Raw genomic sequence first — 27,735 nt, 5'->3', positions numbered from 1 at the left:
ATAAACAGTGAGATCATTTTAATAAACATTTTATTATAAAAATTAATTTGAGCTGCTTAAATATACAATGAAAGTCGGAAGTTCAAAAAAAGCTTATTTCTCTACATTAAATTTAATAAATAGAAATTTATAAATTTTAAATAACTATAATGTATTTATTTATTTCTTATTGATATTTAAATATTAATCATTGAAATTAACATTTAGAACCCTATCTGAGTTATTATCTCAAGCTTACACTTTCTAATAATTTTCAAAATTTTTTTACTTTATTTATATCACGAATACATAATATGAAAAATAATTTTTGCATAAATTACTATTAAATTTTTTATTAATTAATAGCAAACAAAAAAAAGATATTTAAATTAACAAAAATAAAAAAAAGTATAATCATAATAAAAATGATTTTTTTTTAATTTTCAACTGTTGAAATTTATTTTTAAGATAATTTCATATTAATTAATGATTGAACATAGTATTCTTAAATTGCTCCAGGCACTTTTTTTTTATAACGAACAAAATAAATAAAGGAAAGTAATTAAACTAATGTAATAAAAATATAAAAAAAAACTTATATAGTTTCAATATCTTTGGATAAATCATAAAGTGGCACATAATAATTAATAATTTCATTTTAAAATTATAAAAACAAAAAACTTAAAGAAAAATGTTAGTAAAATATAATTATCAACTGTTGTTAGATATTGCTGATTATTTTTATCTATATAATCATATTAAACCGAAGATTTTTCAATCATTTCGACTTCAATCGTTTCTTCATCAGTGATTAGCTCAATACCTTTATTGATGCTACCCGGAACTATTTTCTCCTCATGGGGCGTTGAATTACGTCGTCCATACCTTGGCATGTCTCCAATCGGTGACGGAGGTATTGAACTATCCGGAGTTAATGTTTCTTGCTGAGCATTCACCTCATTTTCGTCAACAACCAAACCATCAGATACAGTTACTGCCTTCCTTTTCTCTGTGACAATTGGTTCATTTGATGATTCTTCATGACTTCTTTCGTCTTCAATAACGATAATGGAATCTTGCTCCTCAACTACGATATCGCGGGGAGATATTTCTTCTTCCATAGTAATTATATTCTGTTCTTCATCTAAAATTACTTCAACCGGAGTTAATTTTTCTTCAATATTTATCGAATCTCCGATTTCAATTACGTCATCAGCATTTATATCAGCTGGAGTAGTTTTTTGTTCTAGTTCTATAATTGAATCATCGTTTGCCGGAGTTTTGCTTTCAGAACTGACTGTTTTTTCTTTTTCAATAAACGTCTCTACAGCAAAATCAACCATAGTCACATCTTTAGTATCAATATTTGAACTCTCTTTTAAAGTGGTATCAAAAGTAGAGATCTTAATCTGAGTGCTCGATAAGTCAGTAGTAATTGACTCAGTAGTCGAATCAGCTATTTTAACAGAATATTTTTCAATTTCAGAAATTGATAGTTTTCTGTTCATTTTCTCTGAACTTATATCTGTTGAAAGATTACGTGTTAATTCAATTACAGTCTGTTGTTCAGAAAGAGTTTCATCGACATTGATTGAACCTTTCTCGATTTTTTCAGTTGTTGTCCAATTAGAATCGATGGTCAAAGTATCGTCAACGGCTGATGAATCATCAACAATTGCATCAGATTGCTTTAATGTACTATTAACAATTTCTGAAGTTTTAACTTTTTCAAACGGATTGCCATCGTGTGAATTATCTGAATTCGTCAACACATCGACACCAGACGTACTACTTGAAAAATTACTTTCACAATCTTTTTCAGACGTGTGTGAGTTGAATTCTTTTTCCATTTTAATATTTTCACACATTGAATGTTTTTCGATTTTACAGTCATTATTTTCAGAAAATACTTTCTGATCAACAGTAGTGGTTGAACTTGTCGTTTTTGAACATAGTGAAGCAAGTATTTCTACAACGTCTTGTCCATTGTATTTAAGATCGACGTAGCTTGGATCTTTTCCGTAGAGTTCTTTGTACTCAAACATCGTCTGTCCATCTGATACGAGTTCAATAAACTTTTCGCAAGCTTCTAGAGACCAACATTCAACATCGTCTGGCATCTTCAATGAACAAAATTTCGACAAAGGAGGAATTTTAGCAAAATCCTCTGGCAGTTGACGAATCTCACTTGTTAAAGACGAGTTACCGTAATCAATAAAAGATACTTCTATATCAGTAATGGCTTCATTATGAGTTAGAACTTTAGCGCGGTACCACAAACTATCTTCTGGAAATTTAGCAACACAAATGATTCCATCGATAGGCGCTTCCAAAGGTGAGAAATTTTCAGCACCATTTAGGCGTTCGGCCATCGATTCAAGCTCTGAAATTTTATTTTCAGCTTGTATCCAAAATTCAGATGGCGAAATAACGTGACTTATCATAACATTTAAAAAGGTTTCTTCACCTAGCGGAGGCAGTCTTTCTTCAATCACAGGTACTGGTTTCTTACAATACTGATTTAATTTTTCAGTAACATCTTCGCCATTAAAAATAAGCTGAACTGTCGATATTTCATCAGTTTCATCTTTTACTATCATTATGAACTCACTGTTACCATCATCGACAAGTTGAATAAACTCTTGATAAGCTTCACAAGACCACTCAACATTTGCAGGTGAAGCTAGACGACAATGCCGCGATAAAGGTGGTAGTGTTTCTAAATCATTTGGAATTTTGCGAAGCTCTGTAGTTACTGCCGTATTTCCATAATCAATGTAGATAATTTGTGTGCCTTCGTTCCCATGTGACAATACTCGTGCTCGATACCATGCAGAATCTTCGGGAAACTGAGCGACACACAAAAGTTCTTCTTTAATTTCATCGAGTGGCAAAAACGTCTCAGCAGTTGTCAATCGTTCAGTCATCATATCTAAATCCTCTGTGTGTTTTTGCTCTTGAACGTAGAAGTCGTATGGTGAATTGACATGACTGACAAACACTTTATTAATAGAATTGTCAGTTTCAGGATTGACTTCGGCTGAACTTTCTATTGCAATTTTTTTTTCACAAAATTTTTCTAGTAAGTCAACAATATTTTCACCATTAAGAGTAAGCTTAACTGTAGAAGTTTCTCCCTCTTCAATAACATCCAGGAAAAATATTGTTGCTCCATCATCAGCCATCTTGATAAACTCATCACGTGCTTCTTCAGACCATTTCTCGATACCTGGTGGTAATGGTAAACGAGACTTACGTGATAATGGCGGTATATTTTTTACGTCATCTGGAATTACTCGAATTTCAATTGATACCGCGGAATTTCCGTAATCGATGTAAAATACATTTGTTCCCGATGAACCATGCGAAATAATTCGTGCGCGATACCAAGAATTGTCATCGGGAAATTTGGCAACACAGAGTTCTCCTGGAACAATTTGAGTAACTTTAGGAAACATATCAGCAACAAGAAAACGGTCTGCGATGTGCTCTAAATCAGCTACTGATTTTTCTTCTTGCACCCAAAATTCATCAGGAGAATTAATATGGCAGATAAAAGCTGATCGTGGGTCGAGAACATTTTCAACTACTTCATCAATAACATCTTCATGAGCTTGAATCTGTTTTGCTAAGTTCTCATTGACTAGCATTTGGGTAATACTGCCGTTATCGTCAACAAGATCAATGCGCTTTGAACTACCATCGGCTATAACAACGGCAGTTAAATTCTCATTTTCTAGAGTTTTATCTGCAAAATAATTAATAGCGCTTTCACTCCAATCTTCGCAATCTATTGGAATTAGATCCAATCGGCATTTTGTAGCGTACCATTTTATTGATTTCATCGAATCTGGAAGCTGTTTAATCTTGTTCATGTCAAGTAACACATCTGTGTTTCCGTAGTCGATGTAGCGAACTGTAACCATTTCTGTGTCAGCGACTATAACCTCTGCTCTGTTCCACAGAGAGTTTGCAGTGTCAAGAGCAACACAAATAAGATTTTCTTCAGGAACACCTTCAATTGGTAGATAATTCAAAGACTCGTCTTGTAATTTTTTCTCGAGTTGTTCGAGAGCAGGTAAATCATTTAGTCTTTGAATCCAAAACTGTGTTGGATTTTCTACATGAGAAACAACAACTTTAAATTTACCTCCAATAATTAAGTCTTCGGGTTCATTAATGACTGGAAGTGTTGCTTTTTTGGTTACTTCTATTGCTTGACTCTCACCATTTTCCAGGAGCCCTAATTCACGCAATTGGTCTTCCAGCGGTTGGCCTGATTTCAAATTTAATGACGCTATCCAGTCATTATTAGCATTCAATTGCAGTGTTGCGTTGAATGACTGGTTCAATACGTAAGTACTAAGAATTTCTTGCTCCTTCGCTCCACCTCCGAGATTAAAGGTTAGTCTTACTTCAATTGCCAGTTGAGAATGCTTAAAGAACTTTCGTTCTAATTCTTTTAATTTATCCAAAGAAACTTCTTCAGTATTACCATAGTCGATGTAAAGCACAACTGCTCCCGAACCCATTTTAGTAACAATTTTTGCACGATACCAATTACCATCGGAACATTGAGCTGCACAGAACTTGTTGATTTCAATATCCAATTGTTGTCCAGACGTAGAGTAGTACTCAAAAAGTTCATTGAGAAGAGCTGCGTTAGTATCTTGATCAGCATCTCGTTTCAGCCAAATACTTTTCGAGTTATTTACATGCGAAACAGCAACTTGATGTTGATGGAAAAATATTGGCATAGGGCATATGGGACTGATACTTTCATCTGCTTCATTTTGAAGTTTTATCTTCTTACCGCTTTCGTCAAATACATCCACAACAAGCCTATAATGAAAAAAAAATAATTAAAACTCATTATTTGACAAGAAAAAAAAAAATAAATAAATTACCGGTTATAATTAACTTCATTGACACGAATAATAACTTCGTTATTCTCAACTAGATTCCTGAAGGTATTGTCAGCTGAAGATGAAACAGCAGTAGCTAAACTGCATTCAACAGCCTGTTTTTGCATAACAGAAAGTTCTCCTGACAACGCCAACATCTATATTATAAAATTTGGAAATAAAAATTACACGATTACTCTATATCAAGTCGATTAATATATTTCTCGTGATATTAGTTGATCACAAAATGTATGGTATTAGTTGCTCACGATGTCGTTAAAAAATAAGAATATTTTGTTATTAAATTATTTGTTAAGTTTTCTTTCATGGCAAATACATCAACCGGGTACGAAAAAACTCACACAATTCAGTGGGACCACATCGATTTCTCCAGTATCAATGAACCTCACGTCATAATTTGTTGTTTGTGTAATAAAATTTACGACAACAGCTCGTCTCCATCCTTTCTTTGTATGAACGAGACAACCCGCTCCAAGGCACACCTCATTTGATAACAGTTTTGGCATCACCTAACATTGCCATATTTTTTTGTAACTTGTATTATTTTTTATTTTCAACAGTTTTTGTGGAGAGTTATACTTAACAAGACTCAAAATTCTGCTACCACCGCTAGTAATTTTAATAAATATTAAACATTTATTCGATTTTAGTTACACAATCTAATAATTAAGTTTTTAATTTTGGAAGAATCAGAAAATTAATTGTAATTAGTTGTCATTTTATGAGATTTATTTTAATACAATTTTAGTTTTAAAATCGAAACTCAGTAAATAAAAAAATTCATGAATTGATGAATGAGTGAATAATTAATGATGAATATTTAAGGTGACTATTTTAATTTATGAATTTTATGCTCACAGTTGCAAGTTGTAGCTGTTAATCAATTATAATTCAGTCTATTAATTACCATACATCGTGCAATGCAACAAAATCAGCGAACTTATTATTTTAGTCAAAATGTTGAGTTATAATTGTAAGTTCGGTTTTATTAATCATTCCAATAACATTATTACTTATTAATAAAGTTATTCAAGATAGGTTTTTTTTTTTATTTTTTTTTTTTTTTTAATACAGTGACTTGCTTAAAGTACACTTTTGATTAGAAATACAAACAGATTATTCAGAAATTAATAAAAGTTTACCGAAATTAATCACAATAAAACTCACACTCGATTAATTAAAACAAATTCAACAAATAAAAAAAGTTTTTCGTACCTTTTGATCTTGATTAGCCATATAATCATCAATTATTTTTTCACTAGCTGCTGCAGATGGTAATTGTATGTAAAACTTGTTTACACTTTCGACTTTTGATATTTTAACTCGTAAGATCTGTCCACGTAAATAGCTTATGTCTATTTGTGACAAATGATGATTGCTATCGACATTCTCTTCTGCTTCTATAAAGATCAAATAATATTAATAACAATTACTTGTACGTTGTTTAAAATAATTACAAATTAATTTATTGAGATTATTCATTTTAATTTATAGACTCAGATTTTCTTTCAAAACATACCTACTTCATCAATAGTTTCCAAATTAATGAAATCCACGACAGCTATGGTAACAATCATGACTATTATCTAATAATTAAGTATTTATACATTAAAAAGACTCACCATGAGAATTTGGTGAAGCAGCCAAGCCTTTTTGCACAATAATATCAGCCAAATCTTGACCGTCGTGTGTCAAAGAAACCAAGTACTTGTTATTGCTTTCTTGAAGAAAGTTGCATCGAAGATTTTCAACATTAAAGAGACAATCGATATCATCATGAATTGATTTTGACCAGCTACCTCCTGGAGGTATAACGCTTTTCAAACTACAGCATACTGCCTGCTTCGGTAAATCCATGAATTTTTTATCGACACGATAGATCTCGGATGATTTTACTGTTGCTGTATTTCCAAAGTCAACGTAGCGAACAACAAAAGTATCAGACATAGTTTGAAGAACTTCAGCTCGATAAAATGCCCCATCATCGGCGAAAACAGCTATGGCCGTCGAACCAACGGCAATATTATCTCGAGCAGGCTGTCGTTTAGAATAAATCTTTTGCATTTCATTCATCATTGATCGGAAATCTTTTGACCTACCAAGAAGTTGACAGTAAAAATTATCTGGGTCAATTAGCCATGTAACAATAACACCTTCTTCCATTGGTAAGTTTATACGAGGTTCAATCCATGTTTGTTCTAACGGTGCGTAGTTATCTGTTGCTGCGTGAGTCAATTTTCCATCGCGACTAGATCGATTTTTATTTTTCGTAACTTCTTTGGCTTGCATTAAATCAGCACCATTGGAAAATCGCTCATTTAAATACGGCCCAAAAGTTTCATTATCGACAACTTCACGGATGAGAACTTCATAAATATTATTTTCTTCAGCAATAAATTCAGCTTCAAGTGACTTCAACTCTACAAGTGAAGTAAATTCGTTAATTTCGTTGGTATCCCATACAGTTTTTGATGCAGCGAGCAGTTTACAGTTGATAGCTTGAATTGGTAATTTAGCAAGTTCAACGTCAAGTTCTTTTATTTTATCAAAGGTCACAGATTCAACATTTCCGTAGTCTACGAATCTTACGGTAACTCCAAATGGTTCAACAGATTGAATTACAGCACGATACCATTTTAAATCTTCTGAGTACTGAGCAACACAACTCGTACCAACTTTGGCATTCGCCTCAGTCAAATTATTACCCCCAGTCTCATAAATTTGTGCGATTTTATTCATAACAGGGTCTAATTCTAAATTATCAGGTCTTAGTTGCACGTGAAAATCTGTAGGACTAGTAATAAATACAATTTCACAATGTTTTATAGCACCAAGAGTAATATTAGGTGGGGTAATTTGAACTGTTGATGATGATGATAATAATAATGACGAGGAATAACCAGCTGGTGAAGATTCGTCAGTACTAGTAACTGCAGTTACCGGATCCCAAACATCAATTTCACTCTTTTTATTTCGGTCATTGTGCTGATCATTGTATCTTTGATTATTTTGCTTGAATCGTGTATTGTCCGATGAAGTGTAATTATTAAAATCATTAGATCGATTGTTGGATTTGATATTTCGTTCGAAATCATTTTCATTGTCGTTGCTAGTACTTCGTGGTCTGTCTCGACGAGCTCCAGTTATTCCGCCGTTGATGCTGTTGCCTCTTCCTGGAGCTCTGCTCTGGGATGATCCTCCACGTGGTCCACCTCTATCTGGTCGTCTGCCACGTCTACCACTCCCTCGTGACGATGCATTTGAATCTTTATCACTCCATGAGATGTCTCCTGCATTACTACGATCGAATTTATCTCGACTACTCGAGCTTATACGTCCACGTCCACTACTACGATCTCGGCGGCCATTCATGTTGTTGTCATTATCAAACCTATCGTTAATATCGTTTCTGTCATAGCGTGGAGCAGATCGGTCGTTTCGTGAATAATCTCTATTGCTTCTATCACAATGGCCTGACCAGTCACGACTCGTTGGCTTTGGTTCACGACTGTTGTAGCGCTTGTCTTCATTTTCAGTATTTTTCCAATTCTTAGCTCGAGTGTTTTCGAATGAAGAATTCTCGTGTGACTGTGGGTAAGAGTCGTTATGATTCTTGGATGTACTGCTGTCGTTTTCTTCGCTGTTAGTAAAAAATAAAAAATAATTTTTAATATAAAAAATAAATTCTTAAATTTTTATATTATGTAAGCTTATTTATTTTGACATGCAATGGTATTTACTGGTGCATTGTGAACTATGTTATTGATTGACTGATATTTAAAAATGTAAATAGATCAACTAAGAATTAATTGATTAATTAATTTATTAAACTAAATTAAAAATTATTTCACATCTAAACTACTATAATTTATGCAAATTGTAATGTTTAATTGTTCACTAAAAGAAAGGTCAACGAGTTATGCCTGACATAAAAAATATGTAAAATTTGTACGTTTTTTATTAAAAAAAAAAAAAAAAATAAATAAAACCAAATTATTTTTCTATCAATTGGATACTGGCAATCGAAACAATAGTTGGGATCACTGAGTGTACAGTAGGTTATTCTACAGAAGTAACGACACAATTCAAGTCTCAAATGATGTCGAGGTTTAAATAAATATAAATAGTAATGTCCGATACGAATCTTGCAAAGGTTTACCTACAAACCAATGACCTGAAGTAGTCATTAGGTTTTTTTTTTATTTTTAATTGCTAATGATTGTAATTGACCACATGCCAGGTTTAAACTATTCTTAATATTTTATGAAATCCCTTTGAACTTCACAGAGTTTAGCCAACATATGAAATGAGATTTGAGAAGTTTCAGGATAACCAAATTGTAGTACCAGTATTAGCAATAAAGCAATTTCTTCTGATTTATGATTGTTAAATTTTTGAAGTATTTGGTTAGCTAAGAATTTCAAGTTAAAACCCATTTTTTGTTACATTTTTAAACCCTTAACATGTTTGGACCACTTGTCGTCTAAATCAATATTTACACGTATTTTTAAGCGATACAATAAATTTTATTATTTCCCACTCGCTTAAAATAATCTCAAATAAAAAATTTCTAATCCAAAACTTTGAAGATTTTCAAGATTTTTGAACCTTTAAAATTATAGAGAAAGTGCTCATTCGGATTTTTTAAATATATATTTATATATATTTGGGGTCAACGAACCTGATCCATACAAAAAAATTTCCCAAGTAAAATAAAAAGTTTTCATTTTTTGTGACATTTTACGTATTTTTGAAATAAAAAACTCTAGTATTTCAAACTTTGAATAAATGTGAATTAGAAAATATTTAAACATGGATGAATTAGGCTGATACCGATAAAAATAAATTGTATGTGCATAAAACTATAAACAAGTGCAGAACATTAAAAGCTTTTGACAATACATAAATCTAAATGCAATTATGAAGATGATAAGCGATACGGATATTTAATTTTTTTTTTTTTTTCTTAAAAATTACCGTGCATTTTTAGTACTTTTCGCTTTGGCTGTATGTGGATGGATTGATGAAAACAGTTGAGTTTTCATGTCAGACCTGTATTTATAATCATTTAAATATTGAATTGACTATTCAAAACTTCTATAGTATTATTTTTTCTGTAGTATTCTAATGATTATATAATTCATATTCTATTTTAATCAGTAGTAACTTTAAAAATAATAAAAAATTACCTTTTTTCGCGGAAATTTCTCTTTGAAGTATCACTAACATCATCTTGATACTGAGTTGTACTTGTGGTTGCGGATTGAGATTGACTAACAGATGCTGAAGTGGATACTTCTAAAGTACCATTCCTCAGTTTAGCCGATATATTTGCAATCGGTTTAACATTGGAGTCATAAAGATCAACTATAAGTCCTGACGGTTTGACATCCAAGACAGTCATCACCAGAGGTTTATCCAAGACGTAGGCCTCAAATTTATCATCAACTTCTGGATTGTAAGGTACGAACTCGAAGCCATTAAGAATACACTGTAAGGCTTGAACTGGTATCTTTGTGAGTTCTTCACTGCGAATTGAACGAATAGCATTGCATGGAATCGTTTCGTCATTGCCATAATCAACGTAATGGACTGTAACGTAATTATCGACAACTTTTATAACTTCCGCTCGGTACCTATTAACAAAAAAAAATATAATTAATTAATTACGCTAATAATAAAGAATTAAAAATTAAAAATATCAAATTTACCATTCAGAATCAGCGCTACTATGAGCTAGACATTTTAATCCCACTTTTATAGTCGCTGCTTTGATCGGTGGTGCTATTTTAACACATTCTGTCAAAGAATTTGCTAAAGATTCCATATCCAATACATTTTTGTTCAACTGTACAAAAAATTTACTACAGGAATCGACGTAAGACACCTGAACATTTTCGCGTGTGCCAGATGTCAAATAAGGAGCTTCAAGAAACTTTATTGTAGAGTCTGGAAAAGCTTCTAGTATCATTTCCAAAACATTCTTGTCATCAAAAAATAAATTTCCGTAGTGCATCAATGGCGAATCTTCACGTGGCATCACGACTAATGTTAAAGTCTTGCCGAGTACCAAATCTTTGAAATATTGTTTCATTTCTGGTGTAACATTCAACTCACGTACGCCACTCAAAGTAAATATTACCGACAATGCTTGTGGATTCGAATAATTTGGTGGTATTTCATAAATACTAGAATGTGGTAAAATTTCTTGGTCGCCATAATCACAGTACCATACCTTAACTTTATATGTGTTGATAACAGTCGAAACAACAGCACGACGAATTCGGTTGGTTTTGGAATTAAGTGCAAGACACGCAGCACCGTGAATTGGTGGTTCTGACAGCGGTTTCAGCGGAATACTATTTATATTTCTCGACAAAGTATCAAGTTCTTGAGCACAGCTCTGTAGCTGGACATTAAATTTAAGGGGACCATCTTCGACATCTGATACAAGCACTTGATGTCTTGTATCACGTTCTAAATTACGTGATTTGAAGGCAGCTGAATCTTGTGAGCGAGGTGAAATTGATGATGGTGGTCTCATTTGTTGAACTGTAGATGGATAAGGTCGTCGCCAATTTTCTTGAAGAGGTTTATTAGTTGGAATTGATCGTGGCTGTCGTAATTTCATATGAAAATTATCATTGATATTCATATTCATATTCACTCCATGAGGTTCACAAGGCACTGGTGTAGGTGCTAGTCCTGGCCGATACATCGGATTTGCCAGTTGAAGTTGTGGTTGATGAAGTTGTGGTGGCTGAAGTTGTGGTGGCTGAAGTTGTGGTTGATGATATTGTGATTGTTGATGTTGATGTTGTTGCTGCTGCTGCTGAAGTTGGTGCTGCTGTCTAATCATTTGTATGTCCTTGGTAGACCTGAAATACATTAGAAAATATTTTTATTTCATCGCAAAATATTTTTAAACACAGTAATTATTTAAAAATTATTTTACCTGATCTCATGAGTTGTCGGCGTCATCAAAGCCATTTGACTAGTTACTAAATACTCAGCAAAATCTCGTCCATTGTAGTATAATGTAAATTTTTGTTGATTACCATACTCATATATTTCAACCGGAAACTCATGATATCTCAACAAATTATTAATAACGTCAATAATAGCCCGACTCCACATATTATTAATAGGCACAACTGTTGTTAAGGGAAATTCGATCATTAATGACGGAATAGATTGTAGTTTTAAACCTTCATTTGTTGTTTCTAGTAACCTTATTTGCGATATGTGAACGTATTCGCTGTTGCCATAATCAACAAATTCGACGTAAATTTTTACATCGGATTCAACTTTAATTATTTTTGCACGGTAATAATTATCTTCATGATAAGCACAGCATATGTTGGAATGAATATTTTGTGTAGTAGTTTTACCGATTCCTCGATCAAAACCATCTTTAAGAATCGATATCAACCTTTCCACTTCACGTGCATTGTTGCGATCCATTTGCCCACATATTTGTAACCACGGGCCATTGGTGCGGACATGTGTTACAAAAAAATTTATGCGCTCTCTCGGTTGATTAATGTTCGTCATTTTTTAGCCGTAATTGTACACGATTTACTTACTGCATTAACCACTGAAAACGTTGATTATTATTATTATTATTATTATTATTAAAACCTTAACTTCTTATTACTAATCTCTATTATCATAAAATGTAATACTTTTAATAATAAATAATTACCTCTCGCTAGTCGCAGCTATTCATTAATATTCCGCAACGTAACTAAGCCACGCAGCAGTACTTTCGTAAATATGTAGGTCTTTCATTCGACAATAAAATCTGTCTTTTTTTTTTTTCTTTTAATAAGCTATATTGAATACGCCAAAACGGTGCAAACTTACTTCTTGAATGAATATTCGATGGTATTTTATGTTTTTATTATTTATATAATTCTTAATCAATATCACTATTATCGCACAAACATTTATCATATACTTAATCTTCTTCCGTTTATACTACGCGGTTGATCTTTTTAACTGAACTGGCTCGTAACCCTACACACGATGTTGCAGCGTCCATTGTTTAATGCGAAATAACGGCGGAATCACAAGAGGAATGTCGAGAGGTGTGTGCGCTGTGCGACCAAGTCTCAACTCGAGTTGCTTGGATTCTAGCGAAGGATAGAAATACTCGCCGACTCATTTTAACTCACGGCGGTTAAATAGAGATACTCAACAGTCGAATGTGGCGCCGTATTTTTCGTTCCTCAGTTTTTATCGTAGAAGGTGGAAATTACAGTCGACTCCAGTGCGGCCAGATAGTACTCTTTTCTTACCCCCACTTTGTAGGACACTCTCATCTGACTATATTGAAAGCGGTACAAAGTGGGGGTAAAAAAATCGCACGATCTGGCCACACTGGTCGACTCTCATTATGAGTCGTATTTGTTTTCTTTTTTTTTAACCAGACTCGCGTTAACATGAGAGAGACACTAATAAGACTCTTAACGAGAATCGATTGTAAATGCAATACACACAACTTACATACCCACAAGTATACACAAACGCATCAAGTTCTGTAAGCCTAAATTATGTTTTGGTATATTTAAATGTATTATATTACTTGATATAGAATTCTTAGAAATTTTACCGGCTTTTTTTTTTCTATAGAATATTCTTTTTATCAATGTATGTATATGTGTATTTGTATGCCTTAGATGGAAACAAATGAATAGATCCATTGTCTATATCTACTTATATTTTTAAAACAAAAACAATAACAAATCGTAACTAATTTCATTTTTTATTTATTATACCAAATAACAATTTGTTTGTATGAAAGTTAACTTAGCAATAACACTGAAGTTGACAGATATTAAAAATTTTTTTGGAATTTTATAGCAATTAAATTATTAAAAAAAATTTTATTAAAAAGTTTCATACGTGAAAATCAATAAAAGTTACAAGTGAAAATCTTTAGAAGCATTTTTTTAGTGTAATTAATTAGTTAAAAAATTTTTTTAAATTGACAGCTGACCGCTAACTTCAGTATTATACTTAGCAGATATGAAAATAAAGGCTGCGTTCAGGTTTACTAAGTACTGAACAGGTCTGACTTTATCTGACACAAAGTTTCATTGTTTTATTATAGATTTTTTAAAATTTTATTAAGAAATAGTATAGTTGCTTCAAATTTTTAATACAAGATCTGCTAAGACCTGCTCAGGACTTACTAAACCTGAACGCGGCCAAAGTTAGCCGACATCTAAAAACTTTTAGAATTTTTTTTATTGAAAAAATTACCAAAAAATAAAAAAAAAATTTTGCACGTGTAAAAAACTTCAAAAACTGTACGTGTAATTTTTTAAAAATATTTTTTTGTTTTGATTTAACTATTAAAAAAGAATCAAAAAATTTAGAACGTCAGCTAACTTTAATAACATTTTGTTTGTACTATACTAAAGTTAGTCGACATTTTTAATTTTTTTTTTATTTATTAAATTATAACAAAAAAATATTTTTGAAAAGATTGCATGTGTCATTTTTAAAATTTTCTACATATGGAATTTCTTCTTTTAATTTTTTTTTAAATAATTTTTAGATAAATTAAATTACTAAAATTTTTAAATGTCGGCTGACTTAATTTTCACTTTGTTTGTTATAAATATAACAAACTATTTATGGAAATCGAGTTTTTTTTTTATACAAATTATATTTCATGAATAATAAAGAATTTTTAAATATTAATTTAGATTATTTTACGCTTTTTTCATGGATTTATTATAAATGACAATATAACTTACATTATGTTAAAATTTATATAACAAATGTATCTATATATTTTTATGTTATTTATTTAATAGTACAGTAAATAAAAAAGCTAAAAACTTTTCATATATTTTTAAGAGCGAGAAAGTTATTGTAACATCAGAAAATTTTCAAACAAATAAATGGATGTATTACAAAAATAAAATTATTTCAAAATTTTAATTAACTGTTCTTTAAAATTCTTTGTATAATGTTACTAACATATGTAATTTATTTACATATTTAAAAATGAAGAAATTGTTGAACGACAGCTATCAAGATTTATGGATAAATACATCATATAAGTAATTCAAGATTGGATGATTAAATTCAATTGAATTTAGATTACTAACTGCCTTCCGGTATTAAATTACCAAATATAAATTAAATAAAATAAATGAGAAAAAAGATTGTAGATGGAAATAATGTTGCTGAGCTGTATTTACTCAACGGATTATATATCTAGATAAAAAAATTAAAAAATTATGGAGTTTAATTCAAAGCTAATGCGTAAATAGATAAAATACACATAACAGTCTTATTTTCCCATTTTACAGTACACTTAAAATCCGTGTCTTTATTCCAAAAACATGTTGAAAAAACATTTAGTTTTTCATAGCCGTCTTTTTTTGAAGTGATTACCGACGTCACTGAAAACAATGAACTCATTGATGATTTTTATTCAAAATATAACACTGAAGTTGACAAACATTACAAATTTTTTTAGAATTTTATAGCAATTAAATTATTATTAAAAAGTTTCACATGTAAAAATTAATAAAAATTACAAATGAAAATTTTTAGAAGCATTTTTTTATTGCAATTGATTTATTAAAAAAATTTTTTAAATTAACAGCTGACTGCTAACTTCAATGAAACTGAAGTTAGCAAACGTCTAAAAGTTTTTGATTTTTTTTATTTATTAAATTACAACTAAAAAAAAATTTAGAAAAAATTGCACTTGTATTTTTTTAAGTTTTTTACATCTGACAATTTTTTTTTAATTTTTTAAATAAAATTTTTTCAAAAAAAATTTCTAAAAATTTTGAAATGTCGGCTAACTTCATTTTTATTAACTTAAGTATTATTATAAAATAAATATGGACATTAAATAATTACCTATGTATTTGAATGGCATTTTTAGTTTAGCCAAGTTAATCAAACACCTCTCTGAAATTCTTGCATCCCAAGAATTAACTTTTTTTTGCGCATATTCGTCTTCACCAACTATGAATTCTAGTGTACTTATCATCAAGTCACTTAATTTATCATATAAAATTTTATTCTAGTAGAAATACATAATTACATTTAAGATTAAATTAATTAAGCTAATTATTATTTTTGTTTTGTTTTTTTTTAATAGAGAAATACGAACCTGATTAGCTGTCATCTTTACCATGTGTAACCTCTATTGACTTTGTGAATTTACCGTGAAGAATTACACAAAATTAATATAATTCAAAAATTGTATTTGCTTAAGCAATACGTTTATAAAAACTAATTAATGAGTAATATTTGTTAAATATTGAGATCGAAAAATGAATGTGACTTGATTGAAGAGAAATAACACATATGTAGGTTAAATGCTTATTTCATTACATGTAATCAAAGAACATGCATTTAAGTAAATGGATACAAATGCCTCATAATGAAGAATATTTATTTTGTGTTTATGAAAATTTTCATAATTTAAATTAACTTAGAAAATAGTTGATAATTTTAAGAATTTAAATTAACTTAAAAAATAGTTGATAATTTTAAGAATTTTTGTAAAAAATAAATTATGAAAAAGAAAAAATTTATAAAAAAAATTGACATTTAGAAATTTTAAAAAACTACAAATGCAATTTTTTAAAAACAATTTTTTGGAACAAATTTATTTAAAAAAAAAAAATTAAAAAATTGTCAAGTGACAGCTAACTTTAATGTCATTTTTTGTTTAGAAGTTGAATTGTTAACGTTTACAAGAATAAATATTTTACTACGTCGAAATGAAACTTAGGATTACTAAATTTATTTTTTTTTTTTTTTCAATTCTTACAAGTTTAGTTTTTATTTTAAAATTTGAACATCGAAATTAACAAAAGAAACATTTTACTAATTCAGTAAATAAGTCTAGAAAAATAATCCAAAGTTCCTACCTTCAGTAAAACAATTTAATATGAAGAAGTGGAATAAGTCTTCACTCTAAAATTTAAAATAATTTCAAAATAAGCAAACTCGATATAAAAAACAAAGCTTTTTTTTATGATCCTCATCATAATTACGCTAGGATAAATTTCATAAATGTTATTTTTATAAATCCTTACATTTTTTCCAAAGTTAAAATTTTTTTCTAATCTGTCAAGTCTGTGACTTATTTATCTTAAAAATAAATGTACAATATTTTGCCCTTGCCATAATTTTTTTTATTAAATAAAAACCTCCAATTTCAAAAATTTAAGTACTTCTATTTTATAATAAAATCTTTAAAGTAAATTTTTTTTTTTTAAACATTGTTTAAAATTCTAAAACAACTTATACAATAAAAATAAGTAGTTTAATAAATAGAGTACACGGAATGTGATAAAAGAAACATAAAATTAGGTAACTCGTCTAAGATTTTGATTAGATATAACTTTTTTTTTATTATAAAGAATAATTTATATGAATATAATTGTAATAAACACAATATTTATAAAAATATGATAATTATAATACTCTTAATGCATGAATTTAATTTAGATAGACATTATAATAACTGATAATTGTAAAATATATGAAAAAGACTAATTAATCATAAAATACAATTGGATTATAAATATATACACACATACAAACTAAAATTTACAAATTTCGAAACCTCCGAATCATATTATTTTATAATTTAGATCCTCATTAAATGAAGTCTCGTAGCCTTTATTGAGCAATGAAGCAGTTCTCTAAAAAACGTCCCAGGAATCAAAAATTTATTTCATCTAAACAATACAAAAAAATGCGTATTATATTAAAAATAAAATTTTTTTATTTTTTAAAATCGTGATTAAAGTGTTTGTTCGTTTGACAAAAATTTCTTCTCAATAATTGTACATTTAAAATTAAAATAAAAGCTTTTAATGAATATAATTCTACTCTGAAATCGTGAAAATAAAGCATCACTAAATATATTAATAAATGAAAAAAAATTTTCAAATGGTTGACCCTGCAGACCAATTTTGAATTGCAATATCTCGTGAATGAATCGATTTATCGTGATGTAGTTTGCAATTTTGTTATGCACAAGAATATAATATTTCACTTTAAAAACAATCTGATGAAAAATTTTCAAAGTTGTGTAAAAAATCACTTTTAAAAATTTTTTCGGCATTAATATCTCTTAAACGAATTCACCGATTCGCTTTAAATTAAAATGTTTCGGAAACTATGCAAGAGTAGTCGAGACATGCAGTCAATGAAATTTAGAAAATTGAATAAGGAATAAAATGAACCAAATCCGATGTCTCTATGACCAATAGTTTACGAGATAGAATTTTTTAATGTAAACAAACGCGGTTCCGCTCAAGCGTTTGTAAATAAATAGCTGTAACTCCTTGAATTATCTTTCGATTTGTTTTTTTTAATTATAGATATTGTTGTCTTCTGTAAGTAAAAAAATCAGCTAAGCTCAAAAAAATTTTTTCGAATTTATTTACATGATTTTAAGTTTTTCATATTTCTGCCTTAAAAAATAGTTAAAATGATCTGACAAGAAACTATGAACTTATGCGCAAAAAACGCTTTTTTTGAAAATTTTCCACAACGATCTCTCAAACAAATTAACCGATTTTTATGCGGATTTTAAAAATCGAATTTGTTTTATTGAGATTAAGAGCTGACTAATTAGATTTTGAAATCGATCAATACTTAGGTTCAAAAGTTATTCCAAAAAAACTTTTGTGAAATCTTAAAATTTACCATATTGAACTGATTTAAATTCACATGAAATTTAACAAGCTGTTCAAAAGTTATAGAGTTTACACACACACACACACACACACACACACACACGCGCGCGCGCGAGTGTACGCCATACATACATAATGACATTCTCGTAGAAATAAACTGAATTGTTTCCTAGATTTGAAAGTATGAAGATTTGATGAGAACTTAATTTTCAAAAATTGGGATAAAACCAATAACTTCCCAATTTTTTTAAATCATTGATTTTTATAGCAGAAAAGTAAAAAATAAAAAAATAAATTATACCAAATAATAACGCAGTAATAATGGAAGTAATTGACGCCTTAGTTTCTTGATGGCCTGTGATATGGACGACGGCATTGATGATTCCCATACCTAATGATTATCTTGACTGGGCGATGACGGCAGGTTGGATGATCACAGCAAGGAGGAGGAACTATGATGATCTGAAAATGATCCATCGTTGGTTGTTTCTTCAACTTCATTATCGCTATTTAATGACAAATGCCCTGTAAGCATTAATGAATTCATTTGTTCTAAAACCTGATGTAAAGAATCCGCCCGTTGGTCTGTCCTGTCGGTTAGAGGTGTTGCATCACCACTGACGTGTCCTGCTGGAGTCTGCGGTGTGTTACTTGGTGGTACTGGTGTACTTGCTCCATCTCCTGTTCCTTAAAGAATAAAACATTTTGTATCAATGCTAAGTAATTCAACAATTAAATCATTATCATCTCAATATCTTAAAAAATTTTTATTTTTTTTACTGTAGCAATAAATTGCGTAATTGAGTGATAAGATACCTTTGCAATCACTTACAACATCAAACTCTAAATTTTGGATTTTATTATTTATTATTATAATTTATTTTTTATGTTTAATTTGGTTTATACAGCAGTTAAAATTGAGCAGAATTTATGCACTCTGCACAATTACTTTAATCTGTCTTTTAGTCGTTAGGGGACATAGTCTGATGATTAGTTAATAAATACATTACAGTATTATACTCTTTTATCGGTAATTAAGCTTACCGGTTATATCACTTGCTGGGCTAGCAGATCTCTCAGCTCCACGTATTTCACGGAATACTGGTTCTTCATCATGTTGATTGAGACGTAAACCAGCGATTCCTTTTTTTGGTGCATTTGATAAATCACGTTTAATACGGCGTTGACGTGATGGATCATTACGACGCAGTTGTAACATTGACCCAAAGTCAGCGATATAAAGAAAACCCGCGATTAATAATTCGTATGTTCGTTTGCCTTGCTTATAAGCTGTTTCAAGTTCCAGACTTGTACGCTGATCATATTGCCACCAACCTGTAACAGTTAACTGTTAAGCTGAGGCTACTTATGAATGAAAATAATAAAAATTTCCATTGACAAATTAAAAAAAAAAATTTTTTTTTAAACCAGTTGGTTTATATTATTTGAATTTTATTGTTGTATAATATTCATGTTTAACATAAAATTATTGTATATTATGTAAGCTTTATACAAAAACATTTGGTTTGGAAATAATTAATTTTAAAAGAACTATACTGTAAATTTTTTAAATTAAAAAATAAATAAAAATCAATTCATTATTGCTAGGTTGTAAAAATTGAATTAAATTGTACAATTATGTCCAATTCAGACGTTAAAATTTTTCAACGAATGCCAGCAACGCCTAAGTGTGGAATATTTTTTGTATCACGTTTAATATTGCGTTTACGTGCTGGTTGTAATTTCGGAAATTGGTAATAATTTTGAAAATCGATACAATAAACTGCGCCGCATATTAATAGTTGACACTCATTATGTCCAAGTTGAAATAACGTCTCCAGGTCTTGGCTTGTTCTAGGATCGTATCTCCACCAACCTAAATTCGACATCATATCAATTTCTATTAAATTTAAATAATTATCATTTGATCGTTTAATTACAATTTCATCATAGTCTGGACGCTGTATTACCTTTTCGTAAACTTTTGAGGTCGGTTTACAAAATGAAATTATTATTATGTTTTTTGACCTGCTAAAACCTAATATCGCAGTTATTTTTTCGAAATCCCAGGTCATCAATTGTTTAAAAAATAATTTTTTGGGGACTGGCTATTTTTTTTTTTTTTTTTAATATTTTGGGCAATCTAAAGAGGAAAGTTACTCTTATAAAATTTTCTTAAAGTTGATAGTTTCTACGTTATGAATTTTTGAAAATCGAAAATTCTTGATTTTCACAAACTTTGATAATTAATTACATATAAATAAATTACGTAATACTAGGTTTTATTTACATGATCGTAAAGAATATTCAAAGTTTTTATAAAAACAATAATATCCCGTTGTAATTTATATTAAATAAAAAAAAAATTGATCAAAGTTATTGTATTTATTGAGTAAAATTTTATAAGAATAACTTTCGTCTTCAAATTGCCCAAAATATTAAAAAAAAAAATATAACCAATCCCCAAAAAATTATTTTTTCAATAATTGTTTAAACAAATGGTTGTAAACAATTGATGGCCCGGGATTTCGAAAAAATAACTGCGATATTCGGTTTCAGCGGGTCAGAAAATAAAAAAACAATTTCATTTTGTACACCGACTCCAAAAGTTTACGAAAAGGTAATACAGCGTCTAGACTATCAATTATATGGACTCCATTAAATTATTTTCCATAAAAATTAGATTTTAATAGTAGAACTTGATGAATTGAACAAAAGATTGAAAATTTTTAATTAATAAAAATTATTCTTGTTGATTCAAGAGATATTGAAAATTTACCATTTCGTCCTTCATAAAACCACTGGTATTCATCCTCAACAACAGCGGCTGGTTGTTTCGTTTCTTCGACTTCAATCAAATTTGGTTTTTCCACAAAATCTGGCGGAATTTCTTGTCTGCACATAGGACATTTTTTGCTTTGATTAGCAACGCCTTTGACGCACAAATAACAAAATACATGGCTACAAGGTAATCTTGCCGGATGGACATATGTTTGAAGGCATACTGCGCACTCCATTGAGTTACCTACAAATAAACATTGATTATTTACATAAATAAATACAAACTCTTGAAAGTAATTTTTGCCACATTATATTTATAATCTGTTAAGTAATATCTGTAATGAGTAAAAAATAAAAAATCAATTAAACAACCCTACACAATAACATTAGTTATACCAGATAACGTCAATGACTGTTCTAGAAAAATACAGCCGTCATTAAAGAAAAAATAATATTTTACCTTGACTTTCAATTTTGTCATCCTCAGTTAAATCTATTGTTTCTACTTTTGCTTGAGCCATTTTATAAATAATTGTATATGTATGTACTACAATTTAATTAAAATAAAATCAATCGATAAACTTGTCCAATGTAAATAAACAAATGTTTATCTGTATATAGTGTCATATTACGCACACGATGCACTTTAAGGTTTGACACTACAGCCATGTTTTTTTTATTTTATTTTGTTTTTCACAGCATGCGCTTGTTTATTCTTGAAGTCGTTTACTCCGACCAATCATAGTAATGGAATTCTCGCAGATTTACTGTTTTGCTATTTGGTTGGTCTACTGGAGTCACAGGTGTTTTCAACGGACAGAACAAGAATTAATTTTTAAGGTGCTATATTTTTACCAACGTACAATTGTCCTTGACAATGTTCACCCAGTAAGATGTCGATGGAACGGAGTAGGAGAGACAGAAACATCAGGCTTGTATATATAACGTAATAAACAATATATATTTGTTTACCAGGTAACTCTATGACAATAATGTGAACTGTCACGCGACAATTTTTTAATTTTTTTTAACAAATAAATTTGCTCCAAAAAATTATTTTAAAAAAATTGCATTTGTATTTTTAAAAATTTCTAAATGTCAATTTTTTTTATAAATTTTTTTTTGCCATAATTTATTTGTTACAAAAATTCTTAAAATTATCAACTATCTGCTGAGTTAATTTTTATGGTAACTTTTTAATTCGTTGGGATTGAAAAATATATCTCGCATGATACTTATAAAATAAGAATCCATGTAATACTGAAGTTAGCGATCAGCTGTTAATTTTAAAAATTTTTTTTAACAAATTAATTACAATAAAAAAATGCTTCTAAAAATCTTCATTTGTAATTTTTATTACAAATTTCACATGTGAAACTTTTTAATTAAATTTTTTTTTAATAATTCAATTGTTATAAAATTGTCATTGTTTTTTTAAGTGTTATTATTTTATTCAATTATAATTTACCCGCTGAAAATTTCAAATTAAAGACAAGCGACAGTGTACATGTGAATAACCAAGTTTCCTTACTTTTTTATGATTCCGTTAGTGGCGTTACTGTCGTTGCTAATGGAAACAACTCCAATTCCCGAGCAACGTTTATTTTACGGTTATACAGTTTGCTGAAAGCATCATATTTTTTCAACAAAGAAATAGTTTATTAAAATTTTAAATATTTTGTTTGATTACATTAATTGTAATAGTGTTTATCTATCTTAATATTTACAAATTTTTTAGTAGTTAATTTACCATAATGGATAAACCACAGAAAATGCCCAAAGTGGCTAAAGTAAGTATTATAACCTATTCAATTCTATTATTTTTTCTGTTATTATTTGTAGTTATAGTATTTGGTAATTAAAATTAAATTGGCAATTTTTACAATTATTAAAGTATTCAAATTTCAATAAGGAGTGCCTATTCACACGAAAAAAATTCCTGATAAATCCACGCAGCGTGAATATAAGGGCCTTTACATTTACGCAGCGTGAATTTAAGGCCCTTACATTTTTTTCTTTTCAAAGTAATTACTTTTTTTAAAATACAATTTAAAAAATTTTTGATAATTATTTATGTACTTCCATTGATACTGATAATAGTATAAGTCAGAAATTTTTTTCAATTAAAAAATTATAAACATATTTTATATTATGCCGCTTCATTTACTCTTTTTATTTAATTTATTCTAATTGCTTTCAAAATTAATTATTTAATTGATAGAATATTAATATTTATTTTTTTAACAATGTTATTAATAAACACTCGAATGTTTCAGGTAAAAAATAAAGCACCAGCTGAAATTCAAATCACTGCAGAACAATTGCTTCGAGAAGCAAAAGAACGTGATTTGGAAATACTTCCACCTCCACCGAAACAAAAAATTTCCGATCCCCATGAGCTAGCAGACTATCAACATCGTAAACGTAAAGCCTTCGAAGATAACATTCGAAAAAATCGTATGGTAATTTCAAATTGGATCAAATACGCAAAATGGGAAGAAACTCAAAAACAGATTGCTCGCGCTCGTTCTATATACGAACGAGCCTTGGATGTGGATCATCGAAGTATAACACTTTGGTTAAAGTATCTTGAAATGGAGATGAGCAACCGTCAAGTCAATCATGCTCGGAATTTATTTGATAAAGCAGTTACTATTCTTCCACGAGTCAACCAGTTTTGGTACAAATATACGTATATGGAGGAAATGTTGGAAAATATCGCCGGAGCAAGACAAGTTTTCGAACGTTGGATGGAATGGGAACCTGATGAGCAGGCTTGGCAAACTTATATTAATTTCGAGTTGCGCTATAAAGAACTTGACCGTGCACGACAAATATATGAACGTTTTGTGATGATTCATCCTGAAGTCAAGAATTGGATCAAGTACGCAAGGTTTGAAGCTAATAATGGTTTCATTAAAGGAGCACGAAGCGTTTACGAACGTGCTGTTACTTTTTATGGTGATGAAATGATCGACGAAAAACTTTATCTTGCATTTGCTCGGTTTGAAGAATCTCAACGAGAACATGACCGTGCTCGGGTTATTTATAAATACGCTATAGATCATATCCCTAAAGAAAGAGCGGAAGAAATTTATAAAGCATACACCATCCATGAGAAGAAATACGGGGACCGAGAGGATATCGAACTAGTAACTGTGAGTAAACACAAAAATAAATACGATCAGTTAGTAGAGAAGGATCCTTACAATTATGACACATGGTTTGATTATCTGAAACTAATGGAATCTGAAGAAAATCACGATCAGACTCGGGAAATTTATGAACGTGCTATTGCGTACGTTCCTCCAAAAAAAGAAAAAGAATATTGGCGTCGTTATATTTATCTGTGGATTAATTACGCACTGTTCGAAGAACTTGAAACTGAGGATCTAGATCGCTGCCGTAATGTTTATAAAGTTTGTCTTCAATTGATTCCACATAAAATATTTACATTTGCCAAAATTTGGCTTATGTATGGGAAATTCGAAATTCGTCAAAAAAATTTAGACGTCGCGCGTAAATTTTTGGGCATGAGTTTAGGAATGTGCCCTAAAAACAAGCTATTCCGTGGATACATTGAATTGGAAATGGGGCTACGTGAGTTTGATCGCTGCAGAAAACTTTACGAAAAATGGTTAGTGTACGAACCAGAAAATTGCACTACTTGGATGAAGTATGCCGAGTTGGAAACTCAGCTAGTTGATTTAGATCGTGCCCGTGCAATTTATGAGCTTGGATTAAAGCAGCCACGACTAGACATGCCCGAATTGTTGTGGAAATCTTACATCGATTTTGAAATTTCACAAGGGGAACCACAGAATGCACGACAGCTATTTGAGCGGCTGCTTGAGCGATCAATTCACGTGAAAATTTGGATCGCATATGCCAAGTTTGAATTATGTAATGAGTACGAAGATGTGGATCCAGTTACCGTTGCTAGACGAGTATTTGAACGTGCTAATACTGCATTAAAAATGAATGGAGATCGAGAAAGCAGAGCTATATTATTGGACGCTTGGAAAGATTTTGAAATGGATAAAGGAGATGAAGACAGTAAAAAGAAAATTATGGATAAAATGCCAAAAAGAATCAAGAAAACTGTTAAGGTCATGGGTGAAGATGGGATGGAAGGCTGGCAAGAAATTTATGATTTTGAATTTCCGGAAGATGAAGCCAAGCAAACAACAATTAGGCTTCTCAGCACGGCTAAAAATTGGAAGAAAACAATAGAAAAAAGTACTGAAGAAAATTAAAATGTGTAGATAAAATCATTTTTTTTTTATTTGTATAATATTGTAAATAAAAATGCGTTTTAATTTTTTTAACCAAAGCTTATAATTTTTATTTGGTTGAAATTTTTAAAAAATTTTAATAACATAATTTTGATCTTCTTAAAAACTTTTATCAACCTGTTTAATTTTTTTTCGAAAATTAAACTAGAATTAATCAACAGTGTGTCATTATCTTGTATTTATTTTTTATCTTTTATATTAATTTATTTATTGTAACTATTAATTCTCTTTGATGAAATAATATTGAAATGAAAAAGCATAATTCTTTAAAATTTAACAATATAATTAATTTTTAGAAACTTTTTGTAAAGATGACCAATACTACTAAAATTCTTTTGAATTTTTTTTCTTACAGAAACATTGAAGAGCATTCATGGAAGTCTAGTGCAACTTTTCTTGGATCCAAGATTTGTACGAAGCGATTTTCGTGTATACTTGATAATTTCCTGTTTTTTCGCATCCTTTTTCCCAGGCTAAAATTCCAAGAACGCGTCCGTTGAAATTCAAAGGACTGCCTAAGAATTTGAAACAAGAATCTTGTTCCCTAGTCTCTAGTGAACTTGTACAAAATTGGTCGTCGTGAATTCCACCAGAGCCAGAATAGCTCTCGTTACATGTTTCTTCTGATAAAACTGGCATGAAAATTTTTTTCAAAGTATGAGGAGAATCATCATCTTCAAACATACCCCACCCGGTCAAGTAACTTACAACACACCCAGAGATCTCTTCCTCAGGCTCCGGAAGAAGTATCGGCTGACGAGTTTCATTAAATATAAAGGGTTCATTCACTTTCAGCAACATAATGTTATGAACTGGAACCTGATCAGTAGAATCGTCCCATACAAATTTTTCGTGTCGAATAATCTCAATGATTGAATGAAGAGTTCCGTTTTTATTATCAAAAGTACTTCCAGATCGAATTTTTCGACCAACCGCTGCACTGCAAGTTGCAGCGGTAAGTACCATGTTTTTAGAAACAATTACTCCAGAACAGTAGCTTTCTCCAAAACGCTGGATACCTACTTGGTAGGGAAATTCCTCAATTGTAACATTTTGGGTGAAATGAATTTTGTTTTTTAATGGATTGGCTGAAATTAATTAAAATTATTTTTGAGGTTTGATATTTTTATTTATAAATAAATATTTGATTTAGAAATATCAATAATTAGTAAATAGTAGTAACTTCCGTGAAGAACCTTTTAAAATTATGAGTGTGAATTTAGCAGACTTATAAATTTTTAATAAGTTATTTGTTACAGAAGAAATAGTATAAAAAAATGCATATAGAAATTTTTACAAATTTTTCCTATGAAATTTTTTAGATTTTTTTTACAACCATTAAGTTAAAATTAATCTAAAAATTATCAAAAATTAGCTGTCTTCTGAATTCACCCTAATTTAAAATTGGAATTTCGAAATTACATTTTGGCACACCCTAGTAAATAGTCTCAATAAAAAAGAATATAACTTATGTAACATATCAGAAAAATAGTCACCTGTGATAGCCGCAGCAAAAATAAATAAGATGATAACTTTCAGCATCTTGTTTGTAAGATTCAACTACTAATGATATTATTGTTGGAAATTGTCGTTTATAATAAACCGATACGAAACGTTATCTTCTTTTAATTTCAATCAATCAAGAGTTAATCTAATTTTTAGACTTTTTTAAAAATAAAATCAAAGTTTTAAGTGATATTGTTTTGCCAAACGATTCCATATCTTCTTAATCTAAGTGATATGAAGTAAAAAATTTATGAAACTTTATTGACGAATATTTTTCTTGCTAATGCTTGCTTATTTCAATAAATATTTATCTGTATCTGTAAATCAATCAATATTATTTTGATTAAACTATTTTATTTAATCTAATATAATTAATTTAAGGCTGATAAAATTTTATTTGTAAAAAAGTCTAAAAATTAGATTAACTCTTGATTGAAATTGAAAGAAGATAAAATTTTGTATCAGTTAAATATAAACGATAATTTTCAACAATAACATAATTAGTAGTTAAATTTTAAAAACAAGATGCTGAAAGTTATCATTTTATTTATTTCT

The 27,735-nt window shown here is 29.8% G+C and overlaps 5 protein-coding genes across 9 annotated transcripts; 1 reads left to right on the top strand and 4 right to left on the bottom strand.

Moving 5' to 3' along the window:
* Positions 1-13: 13 nt before the first annotated feature.
* On the bottom strand, positions 14-13,010 carry LOC141531270 (protein tudor). Of its 4 annotated transcripts, XM_074249007.1 has the most exons (11): positions 12,610-13,010; positions 11,860-12,501; positions 10,616-11,782; positions 10,094-10,540; positions 9,882-9,956; positions 6,527-8,544; positions 6,424-6,465; positions 6,120-6,304; positions 5,246-5,413; positions 4,887-5,041; positions 14-4,821 (listed from the first exon to the last, which is right to left on the bottom strand). In XM_074249007.1, exons 2-11 carry the CDS (start codon positions 12,456-12,458, stop codon positions 738-740), a joined length of 8,940 nt encoding a protein of 2,979 aa, XP_074105108.1. In that variant the 5' UTR covers positions 12,459-12,501; positions 12,610-13,010; the 3' UTR covers positions 14-737. The 4 variants fall into 4 exon arrangements, with proteins under 4 accessions (XP_074105108.1, XP_074105358.1, XP_074105192.1 ...); XM_074249257.1 differs by lacking the exon at positions 5,246-5,413 and having other exon boundaries at positions 12,610-13,009; XM_074249091.1 differs by lacking the exon at positions 6,424-6,465 and having other exon boundaries at positions 12,610-13,009.
* A 1,718-nt stretch (positions 13,011-14,728) lies between these two features.
* Positions 14,729-16,299, bottom strand: LOC141525803 (dynein light chain Tctex-type-like). Its single transcript, XM_074240443.1, has 3 exons — positions 16,051-16,299; positions 15,795-15,960; positions 14,729-15,325 (listed from the first exon to the last, which is right to left on the bottom strand). Exons 1-3 carry the CDS (start codon positions 16,072-16,074, stop codon positions 15,168-15,170), a joined length of 348 nt encoding a protein of 115 aa, XP_074096544.1. The 5' UTR covers positions 16,075-16,299; the 3' UTR covers positions 14,729-15,167.
* Positions 16,300-17,276: 977 nt separating this feature from the next.
* On the bottom strand, positions 17,277-22,412 carry Rnf146 (Ring finger protein 146). 2 transcript variants are annotated; one of them, XM_074240395.1, is made up of 6 exons: positions 21,840-22,404; positions 21,378-21,623; positions 19,643-19,933; positions 19,158-19,285; positions 18,900-19,060; positions 17,277-17,632 (listed from the first exon to the last, which is right to left on the bottom strand). In XM_074240395.1, the coding sequence occupies exons 1-5, from the start codon at positions 21,898-21,900 to the stop codon at positions 18,938-18,940; spliced, it is 849 nt and encodes a 282-aa protein (XP_074096496.1). In that variant the 5' UTR covers positions 21,901-22,404; the 3' UTR covers positions 17,277-17,632; positions 18,900-18,937. The 2 variants fall into 2 exon arrangements, with proteins under 2 accessions (XP_074096496.1, XP_074096492.1); XM_074240391.1 differs by lacking the exon at positions 17,277-17,632 and having other exon boundaries at positions 18,901-19,285; positions 21,840-22,412.
* Positions 22,413-22,971: 559 nt separating this feature from the next.
* Positions 22,972-25,712, top strand: Crn (pre-mRNA splicing factor crn). Its single transcript, XM_074245489.1, has 2 exons — positions 22,972-23,169; positions 23,656-25,712. Exons 1-2 carry the CDS (start codon positions 23,134-23,136, stop codon positions 25,633-25,635), a joined length of 2,016 nt encoding a protein of 671 aa, XP_074101590.1. The 5' UTR covers positions 22,972-23,133; the 3' UTR covers positions 25,636-25,712.
* Positions 25,713-25,851: 139 nt separating this feature from the next.
* Positions 25,852-27,475, bottom strand: LOC141529097 (trypsin Blo t 3-like). The gene is made up of 2 exons (XM_074245502.1): positions 27,171-27,475; positions 25,852-26,762 (listed from the first exon to the last, which is right to left on the bottom strand). The coding sequence occupies exons 1-2, from the start codon at positions 27,214-27,216 to the stop codon at positions 26,056-26,058; spliced, it is 753 nt and encodes a 250-aa protein (XP_074101603.1). The 5' UTR covers positions 27,217-27,475; the 3' UTR covers positions 25,852-26,055.
* Between the last annotated feature and the right edge of the window lie 260 nt (positions 27,476-27,735).

Source organism: Cotesia typhae, unplaced genomic scaffold (assembly GCF_013202065.1).
Source record: "Cotesia typhae breed Kobodo isofemale line unplaced genomic scaffold, CoteBio_Ctyphae contig_11, whole genome shotgun sequence".
NCBI classification, from domain to species: Eukaryota; Metazoa; Arthropoda; class Insecta; order Hymenoptera; family Braconidae; genus Cotesia; species Cotesia typhae.
This window is presented reverse-complemented; position numbering and strand designations above follow the sequence as displayed.